Raw genomic sequence first — 14,025 nt, 5'->3', positions numbered from 1 at the left:
GCTGATTCCTCTACAGTTATGTTTGTTGTTCTGTGTATGGAGCTATGAGTCTTCGGGGTCAAAGTAGCAATACAGTCAACAAGCAGGCGAGCTGTTCAAATGTCCACATGTAATTTATTTTTTATCTTTCTCTGCCTTCGTTATCTAATTTCTTGAGATATTTTGTTGTTTTGAAATATAGCTGGTAGTTTGATAATAATGACTTAGGTGAATGAATGTTGAGGCAGGTGTAGAAGAATAAAGGATACTGTACAGAAAATGAGTTCAAGAGAGACTGAAGAATTCAAGAAGAAATCTGAATAGAGGAGCAAATAGAAACAGGTGACTAGAAGAACATACAAATTAAAGCGAAAACTGTACGTAGGAACGGAGAAAAGTTAGGAAGGAAGGAGAAGGATGGAAGGCGGGCAGGCAAGCAGGTGAGAGGGAAGGAGGATAGGAAGGAGGGAGGGAATTCAGCGCAGATTATTGTAAGGAATAGTTTTCCTTATTGCACAGATGTTCCTTTTTCTTAGATGCTGTTAAGATAGGGGTTGACTATAAGTTCATCAAGGAAATTAAATACTGTTCTGTGTTACAGATTGAGTATTTTAAGAGTAACTTGATTATTGAAATAATAATGTAATACTGAATTATATTAGTATCATGTGTGAAAATGAAATATAAACAGTTTAGTAAAGGCATCCTTAGAGCCAACCTAGGGATAAAGAAGAAAAATGAGAGTATGTAAGGAAAGCATTGCACTAAAACTGAACTTTTCCTTTTTGGGGAATTATAGATCCCTTTGAGAATCTGATGAAAGTTTTGTATATTCTCTCCCCAGAAAATGTATACTCAGAAAAATTATGCATAATTTAAGGTGGTTCATGGATACGCCTTCATTCATGAATGATCCTTCATTCACAGACTTCTGAGTTAACAACTCTTGTTTTTTAATGGGTTGAATGTTAGAGCCAGTAAAGAAAAATGGAAATCTATATTATTAATCTATAGAAGGAAAATGGGAAAGTTTGGTTAGAAATTTCTGTACTTTATGAAAATCTCAATGATTATGCCCTCTAAAATTTAAATGAGCCATGGAAATCCACTTTTTATTCTACTTCTTATCCTCATATAAGTATATATGTATATGTGTATGAGTACCAGTGCGTCATGAGGTGATCCAGAAGGTTGAACAGAAGACTAGTCCCTAGCTTTAAGAAGTTTCATTACTATAAGCCAACAGGATGTATGAGCCTACAAACAGATAGCTTTATATATTTCTCTGTGGTACCTGCTAATACTTCTGTTTTATGGCCAGCATTTTAGTTATACCACTGACCAAGGAGGATATTTTTAGTGCAGAAGAAAGGCTATTGACCTTCTTCTGTTTGCACGGAAAACACCATTACACAATACTGACCTAAGCTGCAATAGAAGAAATAAGCCAAGGTGAAAGGATGATGTCCCAACAGGCACACATGGACTATTTTATAGAAAATTTAAAGTCACAACAAACAAACAAGAAGAACTCTAGATCTGTTTTAAAGATAGATAGAACGCCTCTTGTTAAATCATTTGTTTGCTTAAGTACTTTAAAGCCTTGCCAAGGGCCCATGCCCTGTACTAACAGGATAGGCCTGATAGCTCAGAATTAAATTTTGACTCAGAAGCATTTCTGAGTCCCTGAAATGATTTGAGATGGAGATTGGGATGATTGTGGCAGTATTATTGTCTTAACAGTAGTTTTTTAAATTTCTCCTGGATATCTTCAATTTGAATGATGTATTTTATTATTTTTCCTAAACTTCTTAAAGGTATTTCAGTGAAAACTATACCAGTGAAGCTCACCAGATTCTTTCCCGTTCAAATCATCCAAAATTAGGGTAAGCTGGATAGATCAAGGCAACTATAAATTCTTGAATGTTAAAGTGTTGATGAGATTATCTGGATCTGAAAGTATTTCATGGTATTTTAAAAAATGAGATTATTTTTAATAAGAACTTTATAAAGGATATTGCATGATACATTATTTTAAAAGTTAAGTGGATCATAAATCAGTTTTGTATTCAGTATATTTTTGTCACAGGATATAGTTTGTCTATAAAATGGAGGTAAGGAACTTTAAGAAAGTTTCTTGAGGAATAGATTTGAAAATAGGAATAGGAAATAGCTTTGAAATAGAAATAGGAAAATGAAAAATAGCTTTGAAAATTGTGAAGTGAAATGCAAATGAGGCCCTATTATTAGCTTTGTCATTATTATTTTATTCTTATATTCCAATGAGACCTATCTTTGAAAAAATGTTATTAAAATATTACATTATAAAAATAAATTCTCTGATAATGGAGAAAATGTCAGGTTACCCAGTGTGTGTTAGAAGTCAATAAGAGTGTATATAGTACTCTTTTTAATTTTTTTAAGGATTTTGGTTTTTGGTATTTGTGTGACCAAAGCTTCATATTTATTTATTCATTTATAGCTTTACATATATGTGTGTGTATATACATACATGCACACATATGCGTGTATATATACACAAACATATATATTGGATTTTTTTTTCAGATTTTTATTTAAATTCTAGTTAGTTAACATAGTGTAATATTGGTTTCAGGAGTAGAATTTAGTAACTCATCACTTACATACAGCATCCTGTGCTCATCACAAGTGCCCTTCTTAATACCCATCACTCACCAAGCCCATTCCCTACTCACCTCCCTCCATCAGCCCTCAGTTCTCTATAGTTAAGACTCTCTTATGGTTTTCTTCTCTCTCTTTTTCCTTACCCTATGTTCATCTGTTTCGTTTCTTAAATTCCACATGAGTGTAGTCATATGGTATTTTTCTTTTCCTGACTTGTTTTATTTAGCATAATATACTCTAGCTCTGTCCACATTGTTGCAAATGGCAAGATTTCATTCTTTTTGATGGCTAAGTAGTATTCCATAGTGTGTGTGTGTGTGTGTGTGTGTGTGTGTGTGTGTGTGTGCGCGCGTGTGTGTGTACATACATACACACCACATCTTCTTTATCCATTCATCAGTCAGTGGACACTTGGGCTCTTTCCATAATTTAGCTTTTGTTGATAAAACTGCTATAAACGTCAGGGTGCATGTGCCCCTTTGAGTCAGTATTTTTGTATCCAAAGCTTCATTTTTACTTTCTTAGATTATATCCAGAAATTCAACAGAACTCTAAAAGAACAGAAATCTTTTATCTATTCTGGTTTATTTTTCTTAATAGGTAGAGATTATTATAGAATCAATACTGTATTAGAAATGGATCAAAGTAACTTTTCACTGATTTCTTGCATAATTTTAAAGTTATTTTATGAGCTGTTTGGCTAGCTGGTATAACTGGTAATGTTTCTGACATAGGTATTCTTATGCAATAGTTGGAATCAACCTTACTGAGATGGCTTATAGCTTGCTAAAGAGTGAAGCTTTGAAGTTTCATCTCTACAACTTTGTTCCTGGTATACCGACAATGGAACACTTTCATCAGTTTTATTGTGAGTATTAAAATGACTTAAAAGTAGATATTTCTAAGAGAATCTTTAAATCATTAGGAAGATATATAATTTAATATCTCTATTAAGTATATAACTTATGCTTTTATTTAGGGTCTTTGAAAAACAGGGAAATAATGGTAGATGGGTCCCCAAGAGTATTTTACCATCAGTTTCTATATTTGCTGAATAAAAAAATTCAGCAAGGCAGTTTTTTCACATATATGCAAATTTAGGATTTATGCAGTTTTTCTGTAGACATCCATTTTTGTAGTCAACTATAAAATGAATTTTCTCTCTTGAATACTGGTTAGTGAATGCTGCTGAGTGAAGGACAGGCCATTCACAGATTATTTTGTTAGTCTTGTAAGAAAATTTAAAGGAACGTTCCCCACCTCCTATCCCCACCCCACCCCCTTTTCAAGGCCAGGTTTTCTTGTATTAGGTTGGTGGTACTTAATAACTGTTCCTAATGCTGTCATTATTACCACTGTTCCATTAACTTTTATTGTGATGGTATTTGCACACTGAAGGTTTAATCAAATGAACTTATCTTGTGAAGCTATTGCTCAGAGGCAAAGAATTTAAACCTAGCATAGTTTCCCATTCTACTTTTCTTGATCTTTTTGTAACACCTTTTGCATGCTGGCAGGATATAGGAAACTAGTTAGGTAATAAATTGCGGAATCATAACTTCTTCATCTCCATTGTTGAAGGTGTCATCCAAGTCTCTCCTTCACACAGCCTCCCCGGCCTTCACTTGATCTCTTACTCCCGGCGTGTCACTTAACTAAATTTCTCTTGCCTTTATCTACTTTTTCCCATCCCCCCTTGTAACTGCATGACATCAGGCTTTTGTTACTAGATTACTGTTTTAGCTTTTTCACTAGTCTTTCTCTGATGACCTTCTTCCAGTTCTTCTACACATTGAAGATAGGACTATTTAAAATGAAAATCTAGGGGCGCCTGGGTGGCTCAGTCGGTTAAGCGTCCGACTTCGGCTCAGGTCATGATCTCACGGTCCATGAGTTTGAGCCCCGCGTCGGGCTCTGTGCTGACAGCTTGGAGCCTGGAGCCTGCTTCCGATTCTGTGTCTCCCTCTCTCTCTGACCTTCCCCTGTTCATGCTCTGTCTCTCTCTGTCTCAAAAATAAATAAACATTAAAAAAATAAAATAAAATAAAATGAAATGAAAATCTAATCGTTTTGCTCCACTGCCTACAATTCTTTAAAAGGTTCCATTTCATAATCCATACCTTGGTAACTTCTCCAGGTTCATCTTCTGCCAAACACCAACTCCCCACAGTCTGAAATTTAGGCACCCTGGTCTTCTTTTAGTTGAGCAAATGTGTCGTGCTCTCTCTTGACTCTGGACCTTTCACTCTGCCTGGAGCACTGTTCTGGTCCCTCCTTTCTTTCTAGGTGATGCTACTCATCTTTCAAATCTCAGTTTAGACATGACGTTCTCAAGTCTTATCAGAGACTTTGTTCCTTCGGCTACCCATTTCTTTATTATTCTTCTCTTCTCTTTTGGAATATTTTTATCAGAACTAGTGACCTGCTTTGGTATCTCCCATTCATTCATTCATTCACTTGCTGTGTGTCAGATGCTGTTCTGGGCACTGGGGATATGGCAGAAATGAGGCAAAATCTCTGCGTTTATGGAGCCTTCATTTTCCAAACCAAAACGAAACATTCCCTTAGTGCGGCATCTACCTCCAGTTACCACTCCCATTTATCTGCTCCCCTTCGTTGTTGAACTTTTAAAATAAATGCTGTTTTCACTTCCTAACTGCTCATCTTTTTTCTAATTCCAGTTTGGTTTCTCTCCCTACTACACTGCTAAAACGGATTTTTTCAAATACATGAACAACTTTTTTGTTGCCAGATCCACTTGCCACCTTTTTTTTCTTTGTGTTATTTGATACTTTTAGCAGCACCAGGCTTAAATGACCATGCCTTTCTTCTTGCAACCTTATCTAGGCTTTTCTGATGGCACATTCTTTTGTCTTTTCTCTGGCCCCAACTGACTCATCCATAGACTTTTTATGCTGAGCCTTCATCTACTCCCTTACTAAATGTAGGAGCACCTCAGAGCCCAGCCCTAGACCCCCTTCTGTCTTCAGCCCTTCATTCTATCCCCAAGTGGTTTTATCTAGTCCCCTGTTTGACATACCATATATGTACTAGTGATGCCAAAATGTACATCTTAAGGCCAACCTCTCTTTAGCCTCCAGCATTTGGATGTCTAGATTTTTTTTTTTTAATGGAAAAGGTTAAAGGATCTCATGGGGATGGGCACACAAAGTAGGAGTTGATACAATGTGTTTTCAGATGGAGGGTCAGGTTTTTCAGGTCCCTAGGACCCCTGTCGATGATCTGCCTAGGGGCACTGGTTTCCTTTACCATAGCAGAGTTATCATTGTAGTTTTATTTATACACCCTCCTGGCCCTTCCTGACTGTACTGGAGATGTCTCCGTGCCTTGGCTGCTCCCAGATACAAATCGTGAAACCGGGTCAGTATAGCCCCAGCATACCTATCCATTAGTACAGACTCTAAGTCTGTGTGTTCATCCTATGAGCTGGGAAGAGACCCTTCCTTGCCTTGGGTCAAGCTCAGCCAGTCTCCTTTTTTAGGGGTTGGGCGTTTTGAACAGATTTGTATCCAAATCTGCATCATCTTTTCCCTGTTCTCCAGGTCTTATCTTTCATCTTGTTGCCAGGGAACTATTTATCCCCATTAATCTTGTTTGATTTACTCCCTTAAACCTCTCATTGACTTTTAGCATAGTGTCTAGACTCCTGGGACTTCACTGATGGCCTCTGATAATTTGTTTTCTCTATGAAATATATGCTTGTTTAAAGATGCCAATTGAACATAAAACAAATATAAAAAGAAACAATCAAAAAATTCTCCCCTCCCCCAAATTAAACATTTTACCATATTCAAGTAAATGCAAAGTGTGGTAGGTAAGAACTCAGTGCAAAATGACTTCTGCCCAGTATTTTTGCCCCTATTTATGGGTAACACGAGCATCTTTGGATATTGTTGATCTCAGTGCCCTCAGCATCAACATCTTGTTTGGCTCCTGTCTAGGAAGAGCATCAAGGTAATATCTGAGGTGCAAAAGTCATTATAGGACCTTCTCAGTTGCCTTGTTTTTATCAGTTCTAGATTCATAAGAGCTGTGCATCATCCTAGAAACAATTAAGCTTATGTTTCAAATTTCTTGGAACATTTAAAGCAAACACACACACACACACACACACACACACACACACCCCTCTCTTAATCTTATACACTGGAGTTTCCTCCCCCAAATTGATTTTTATACCCTTTACTGTAAAGTTTTATGTCTTTTTTAAAAAAATCTTTGTTTATTTATTATTATTATTAATGTTTATTTATTTTTGAGAGAGAGCACACATTGAGCGGGGGAGAGAGAGGGGGACAGAGGATCCAAAGCGGGTTCTGTGCTGACCACAGAGAGCCTGACGCGGGGCTCAAACTCACGAACTGCAAGATCATGACCTGAGCCGAGGTTGGATGCTCAATCTATTGATCCACCCAGGTGCCCCTAAATGCTTATTTTTTGAGAGAGAATGAGCAGGGGATTGGCAGAGACAGGGGGAACAAAAGATCCAAAGTGGCCTCTGTGCTGACAGCAGAGACCCGATGTGGGGCTCTTACTCAAGCTCTGTGAGATCATGACCTGAGCCGACACAGTTTAACTGAGTCACCCAGGTGCCCCTGAAGTTTTTTGTCTTAATTAAGGTTTTATTCTTATATTCTTTATTTTTAGATATTCTTTTTAGATACTCTTTTAGATATTCTTTTTTAGGTATTTAAGTATTCTTTATTTTTAAGAGCATATTCTAACTAGAAAATAATTTCAAACCTTATTTGTTGGGGGACTGGGCCCAGTTCATTTGCACAAATCAATTCCAAGGTCAAAGTTTTTGTGTAGAATAAAGAACTACAAGAAGATTAGCTTTCACATATATTATTTCCCTGTGATATATCTCCATCTCCCATTCCCCTTGTTATCCCTACTGCTTTTTTGTTGTTGTTACTGTTCTCTATAGACAAGGCTGGAAACAAGTGAGTGCCAATTCAGTTTCTTAGCTCCATTGTCACCCTTGTGTTGTATGTCAAAAATGCAAGCAGATATCCAGTGTCACCTGAGTGGTTTGGTGATTCAAAAAAAAATAACTCAAGTTTGTATAACAGAAAAGTTATGGCTCAATAACAACTTTATTGAGGTATAATTTATATACCATAACATTCACCCATTTCAAGTGAAAAATTCAGTGAGTTTTGGTAAATTTGCTGAGTTATACAACTAACACCATAGTCCACTTTTAGAACATTTTTATCATCCCAATAAATCCCTCATGCCAGTTTACAGTTAATCCCTGTTCCTATGGTTACCTTCTTTTAACCCCTTTTGGAAAACCTTAAGTGCCCCTGTGGCTTTGGTCAGGGACAGTAAAAGCATACGGGGAATTTTGAGGTTAGAAATTTTGTATGGTGTTTCTGTTGAGTCTAGTGTTTGAAACCTCCTAGAGGCAAAACAGCAATAGATGTGCTTTGTGGATACAACTGTTTTCCATCCGTTTCTGCAAGGCTTTCAGAGTCTTGCAAGGCCCTGTCAGCCCTCTGTAATTTTGTTCTCATCTCCTGCAGTTTCCTGATGTCTCATTAAATCAATTTAGCCATTATAGTCTCAGGCTGGTCTTTCTCTGAGACCAGTTTACATTATAAACCAACAACTCAGTTCTGAAGCAAGAAATTGCTAGTACCTTATACTGGAGCAGTTTGTTCGAAACCTAAATACTCATTTGCTTAGGCAGTAATGAAAAGCAATTTAGAGGACTTACAAGAATGGTAAATAGATGAGATATAATTGCCAAATATAATTAAAACAAAAATATCAAGTTTGCATAGATGTCTTAGTTTTCATACTACCCAACATATTAATCTCCAAATTTTTTATTGTATGTCCCTATCAATATATTGGGAGTAGGCATGGGGGGGAGCACAGGTTCAATTTATATATGAATGTATAATTTCTATAGATGTACTATTCTAATGTATGCACAAAGTAAATTTTGAATGAAATGAAAATTAAAAACAATACCACTTAAAAATAAGTACAAGATTACCATTCTCAGTTTGGCTTTTGGGAATGAAAAGCCCTCTGCTCAAAGAGGCCTTATTCTTTGCTGTTCTCATATATCCTAGTTAACAAAAATCTGTTTTATCATATCAAGAGATTACTCTGAAATCTTTCTTAAATTGGCCTTCTTATGAAGTGATATTTCAATGTTGAAATGTCATGGTTCTTAACTGTTAGTATATTTGCTTTATGACTAATTTCTAAAATGGAATTCACTTTTTTTCATACTAAGTGATTATGATAATCTAGCCACACTTTTATGTAGTAACTGTCTTTCCCTCCCCTCCTCCATTTATCTGAAATAAGTCACTTCTATCCCTTATTAAAAATCCTCTCAGAAGAGGAAATGAGATTCTGGTGGATACAAAGTCTAATTTATAACATAATGGAGACCACTTGCAGACTATATGATTTGGGCAAGTTACTTAAGCTCTCAGGGCACCTGGCTGTGTCAGTCACTAGAGCATGCGATTCTTGATCTCAGCATCATGAGTTCTAGTCCCATGTTGGGCATAGAGATTACTAAAAAAAAAAAAAAAAAGTAAAAACTCTCTGTGCCCCCCATTTCTTCATCGGTAAAACGGGAATAACAATACCACATCATAGGCTTGCTGGGAGAGCAAATACACACATGAGCAAGTGGTGAGCATGACTATAGTAGCATTTGTTAAATACATATATTTGGTTGAATCCAAATATGGTTTAAGAGTGATTTTAAATTCACATTTTTTGCTTGTAAATGTATCTATTTATGTTTTTATTTTTATTATGTACTGTTAATACTTTGAGGGTTAACTTGGCTACTGTCATGAAGATATTGAAAAACAAAAACATTAAGCCTACTATTTAGAGTTTGTGTATACTTTTTTTTTAGTGTATATGCTGCTGAAGCAAGCACTGCGTATTCTTTTTAAAAAGAGAAGATGTTGATAGTTCATTGAAGAAAGTAGAAATAATTATTAGATTTATAAATCAATAGAAAACGGCTTTTGTGTACTTTATCCTTGTCTAATGTCTTCTTGTTATTTCAGATTTTTTGTTTACTTGAGGGGGGGTGGGGAGAGAGAGAGAAAAAGAGAGGGGGGTGGGTGGGGAATCCCAAGCAGGCTCTGCACTGTCAATGCAGAGCCCAACGAAGGGTTCAAACTCACGAACCTTGAGATCATGACCTGAGCTGAAATCAGGAGTTGGACGCTTAATCAACTGAGCCACCCAGGTGCCACATTTTCTCATTACTTTCATATTTGTGTTTCAGGGGTCTCTGGGAATAACTTTTTTTCCTATTCCCAAGGCATCTTTTGACAGTACTGTATCTCTTACATTTGAGGGATTTTATTGATACTTGAGACAAACAGTAAATATACTAAATATTTTATTGAAATTCCTGCTTATTTTGAACAAAAATATTTCTTACAAGGTTTTTCAGGTTTCTAGTAGTTTAATATGATTCCTGATTATTGTATTTTAATATATAACTTAAAGGATGGTCCTGTACTTTAAAATGAGGTGGTTTGGTTGTGATTTCCCTACTGAGACTATATTTATGTTTTGTTTTTCTTTAACCGCAGGTTACCTTGTCTATGAATTTGACAAGTTTTGGTTTGAAGAAAAGCCAGAAAGCATTATGTATTTCAACATGTATAGAGAGAAGTTTCATGAAAAGATTAAAGGACTCTTACTGGATTGTAATGTATCACTTACTTTAAAAATATGAATCATCCGTAGTATCTTCTATTTCTACCACATTTTGCACACACAACAGAATTTATATGTTGTAATAGAAAGTATCTGATCAATTACACTCCTTATATATAATTTCCTACAAAAAGATTTCAGAAATTCTATTTAAGAAAGCTAGTGGACAATCAGTGTATGTTTACAGTTGTTTATACACTGTTTTCCAAAGGTACCTTATCCTTCCAAAGATCCCTTCTGTAGAGTCCTGTGAACTACAGTTTGGAACTTGGGACTTAGCCCATGTAGTGTAAAAGTACAAATCAGGTATTTGTATTTAATTGGTTGATTAAAATGTGTGAGAATCAGTTTTCATTTTTATGTGTTGTACTATCAAGTCAGTATCGTAACCTTTCAAAGCTCTTTTAAGATTTTTTTGTGTTTTAGTTTGGAGATGATTGTTCTTTTTCTGTGTCATGTTTTCTTCCTAGGTTAATTAACAGGAAGAGTAGTTCTTCATGGTTTTCTTTGTTTGCATCTCAATCACATGCCCTAATGTTGCTTCATTAGTAGCAAAAAGCATTGATATGTCAGACAGGATAAAGAATCATGGCCTCTTTTTTTTTTGGTTTCCCTGATTATTTAGCATAATGGATAATGAGAGAATGACAGTATTGGTGACTAGCTTTTTTGTTTCTAAATACCACACTTTAAAATATCACAGTGGTATTTTAAAGCTTAAAAGCATTTTCTCATCTTCAGTTATTTGCTTTTCAGTCAGTTGTAGAAAAGAATAATAATGCTTGGTGCGAAGGCCTTTTATGAGGCTTCTCTGCCTGTGAGTGTTTATGAAAAGAGATGTATTGGCTAAGAAAATCTAGACTGTATTTGAAGGACAGTGGCTATTTCAATAAAACTGTCTTTGAACTTATACAAAAGGAAAACTTAAAGCTTTTCAAAAATACTGGTGAAACATCATTGGTTTATTTTATGTACGATTAACTGTTGCTTCTTTTTGCTTTGCCTCCATGGTGTTTCTGGATAATGGTATATGGACTTTATGGGTATTCTTTGAGTTAGTGGTCTGTGGGATTCAAAAGTAGCCTGAGGATGATGACTGTGCATTTCGTATAGCTTTATTCTCCTAAAATCTCAGGAGGGCATCAAGTGCTGTCAAGGATTATATAGTGATGAGCTTCTCATGGGAATGATTTCTTCCTTGTGTGTTTTAGACATTTGTACTCCTAGCAAAACTAAAAGAGTTTAAAGATAGGTTTGTCTGATCACTAAGTTCTTAAATCCTACAGAAACCGGCCTATTAAAGACATATTTTAAATATGATGAGAGTTAGCCCGTCTTTAAATGTGTATATCAGGTGCTTAAGGACTGACTCATGTGGTAGCAAGACCCGAGACTTTCAGTGTTCGTTCATGTCTCTTGACAGACCTCTTTCTGCAAACTTGTCAGAGAGGTAAAAAACATCCGAGTGAAAGTAACAGATGCAGTGTCGTATAGCACACACATTGAAAGCGCAGCATCAAAACTATTACTTTCTCAACAGGATAAAACACGTAAAACTTGGGTTCACTTTATTATTGATTGTGGTGGTTTAGTGTCTCCATATCACAGGCATTTAAAATTGGTTTCTTGTAGGAGACTTCTAAACCCTGGGATTATCTGAATTTTTTCTTTATGCTTTCAGTGCATTAGTTTCTAGCTCTGCAGTTCTAGGAGATGTAGCAAAATCCTGGTAAGGATCAGGTGCTAACCATTAAAGCTCATTTTATAGTGTTTACTATTACATGGAAAGCAATTCTGTTAGTCTTTTAATGTTTATGCTGAAAATTCTTACCTTTATATTTTAATCTTTCAACAGCTGAGGTCTTGAACTGATTTAAACCTTTGTCAGTATGCTTAATAAAGAATGACACAAGTATGTATGGAAGGGAAGACTTTTTAAAGTAATCAAGTTTTTCGCCTTCTGTGGAGGAAAAATACTTTGTAATAATGTTTTGAGAATGTCATTTGAAAGTTTGGTCAGTAATATGTTCTTTAAATCCATCACTGTTTGTACAATATAAATTCTGTCCTGCTTTTGCTTCAGATACTCAATAACCATTTCAGAAGCTCTGTAGTGAATTGGTCTAAAAGATACCAATAAATTCTAAAGTTTGATAGTCTGGAAGCCAAGCTAAGCGTCCCCACTTGTAAATTAGAATGTAACATAGTGACATACATGAAAAAATATAATTGTGTCTCCTGTCCTATTTTTCCTTGCTTTCAGCATATGTGTATTAGAATTTTATGTAGTCTTAAAATCCATGTTTAGAATCTTCCCTGTTTCTGTAATAATGAATAAAATACCAAAGTAGTGATAGAATTGAAGTAGCAGGAAAATTATGTTTGTTTTAGCATCAGAAAAGTGAATCGATGTTAAAATCAATTTTTGTATATGCCAGATCAAAGAGAGCGTGCCAGTGACAAGAATGGTGTAAAAATAGAATTATACTGGTCGTAGTTCAAGTATGTTCTGAAAGACAATCTTTAGGGAAATGGGAGAATCAGGGGATATCAGTATGTCAGTGAACCTAGATCAGCCTCTCTTTGTATATAAATATGGTGATATAGTTAGATATAAAAATCAGTGTCTTACTGGCACCAGTTTAGAAAACAGGATCTTTTTCTTAAAAAATGCCCATCCTGATTTTTTTTCTACTTTAACAGCTACTTGGATTTGTATGTATTTTTCTATGTGAAAAATATATGTACTCTTCATTTTTATTCCAGTATTAATAATTGTTTAAATACTGTTTCTCCCCTTTGCATTCAGCGAAATAGAACTTGGTCAAAGATTTGCTCAAAGGAGCAGCATTACATGAGTGGAAAGTGGAATTCTCGTTTCCAGAGCAGAAAAGATTACACACTATCATGGCACAGAAGAGAAGTTTGGCTTGGAGGGCAATAATGTTTAGAATTAATGATCAGGGGCCAGCAGCTATTTTCTCAGGATAAAGGGTCCACCTAACTTCTCTCTGAACAAGTCTGGGGAGGCTTCCTTTCCATTTTCACATCTATGAACCTCTCCGCACAAGCAGATTTTTAACAAAGACGAAGGGACTTACTAAACATCTGAGAGAAATCATGAGTGAGCTGGTTCTTTTTTTCTGGCTTCACCTTTTGACAAGAAAAAGTTTAAATGTAGTTCAGGTAAGACCTAACTATTATAGGGCAATCCTTTTTTTTTTTCTTTCTTTCTTTTTTTAATTATAGGGCAATTCTGTGGTTCTGTTAATGTATTAAAAAAATAAGCAGTGGCTTTCCCTGGGGGAAAAAGTGCTGGTTGTCAACTTAAAGAAATCGATTTTTGTCTACTTTGGATAAAACAATTAACTTCATATGTAAAAGCAATAGTTTAAATGTGATGTCATTTTGTTCAGAATGTTGTGAACAAATAAAAAAGTGTGTCAAAATTGTTACAAGCCGCTCTGCTAATCCTTCTGTCTCTTCCTATCCTCCCCATCCCTTACTTAAGCCATTTATGTTCATGAAACAGTGACTTCCTTATTTAACCCTTTAATCATGTTCCTATAGGGTAAATCAAAATACACAGAAAATTTTTTGTTTTTGTGACTAACTCATCCACTAATTACCTATTTAAGATGTTATTGGGTAACAACAATT

At 35.5% G+C, this 14,025-nt stretch overlaps 1 protein-coding gene across 5 annotated transcripts in view; it reads left to right on the top strand.

The window, feature by feature from the left end:
* Positions 1 to 13,820, top strand: part of ELMOD2 (ELMO domain containing 2) — a 31,373-nt gene extending 17,553 nt beyond the window's left edge. For all 5 annotated transcript variants that reach the window (XM_047856773.1, XM_047856771.1, XM_047856772.1 and 2 more), the window contains 3 exons: positions 1,797 to 1,865; positions 3,360 to 3,493; positions 10,239 to 13,820. In XM_047856773.1, coding sequence (XP_047712729.1) covers positions 1,797 to 1,865; positions 3,360 to 3,493; positions 10,239 to 10,384 — 349 coding nt within the window. In that variant the 3' untranslated portion in view covers positions 10,385 to 13,820. The remainder of the gene's footprint in view (positions 1 to 1,796; positions 1,866 to 3,359; positions 3,494 to 10,238) is intronic.
* Positions 13,821 to 14,025: the final 205 nt, after the last annotated feature.

The sequence above is a fragment of the Prionailurus viverrinus genome, chromosome B1 (genome assembly GCF_022837055.1).
Source record: "Prionailurus viverrinus isolate Anna chromosome B1, UM_Priviv_1.0, whole genome shotgun sequence".
Classification (NCBI taxonomy): Eukaryota; Metazoa; Chordata; class Mammalia; order Carnivora; family Felidae; genus Prionailurus; species Prionailurus viverrinus.
The sequence above is the reverse complement of the archived record's forward strand: the minus strand, read 5'-3'. Positions and strand labels throughout refer to the sequence as shown.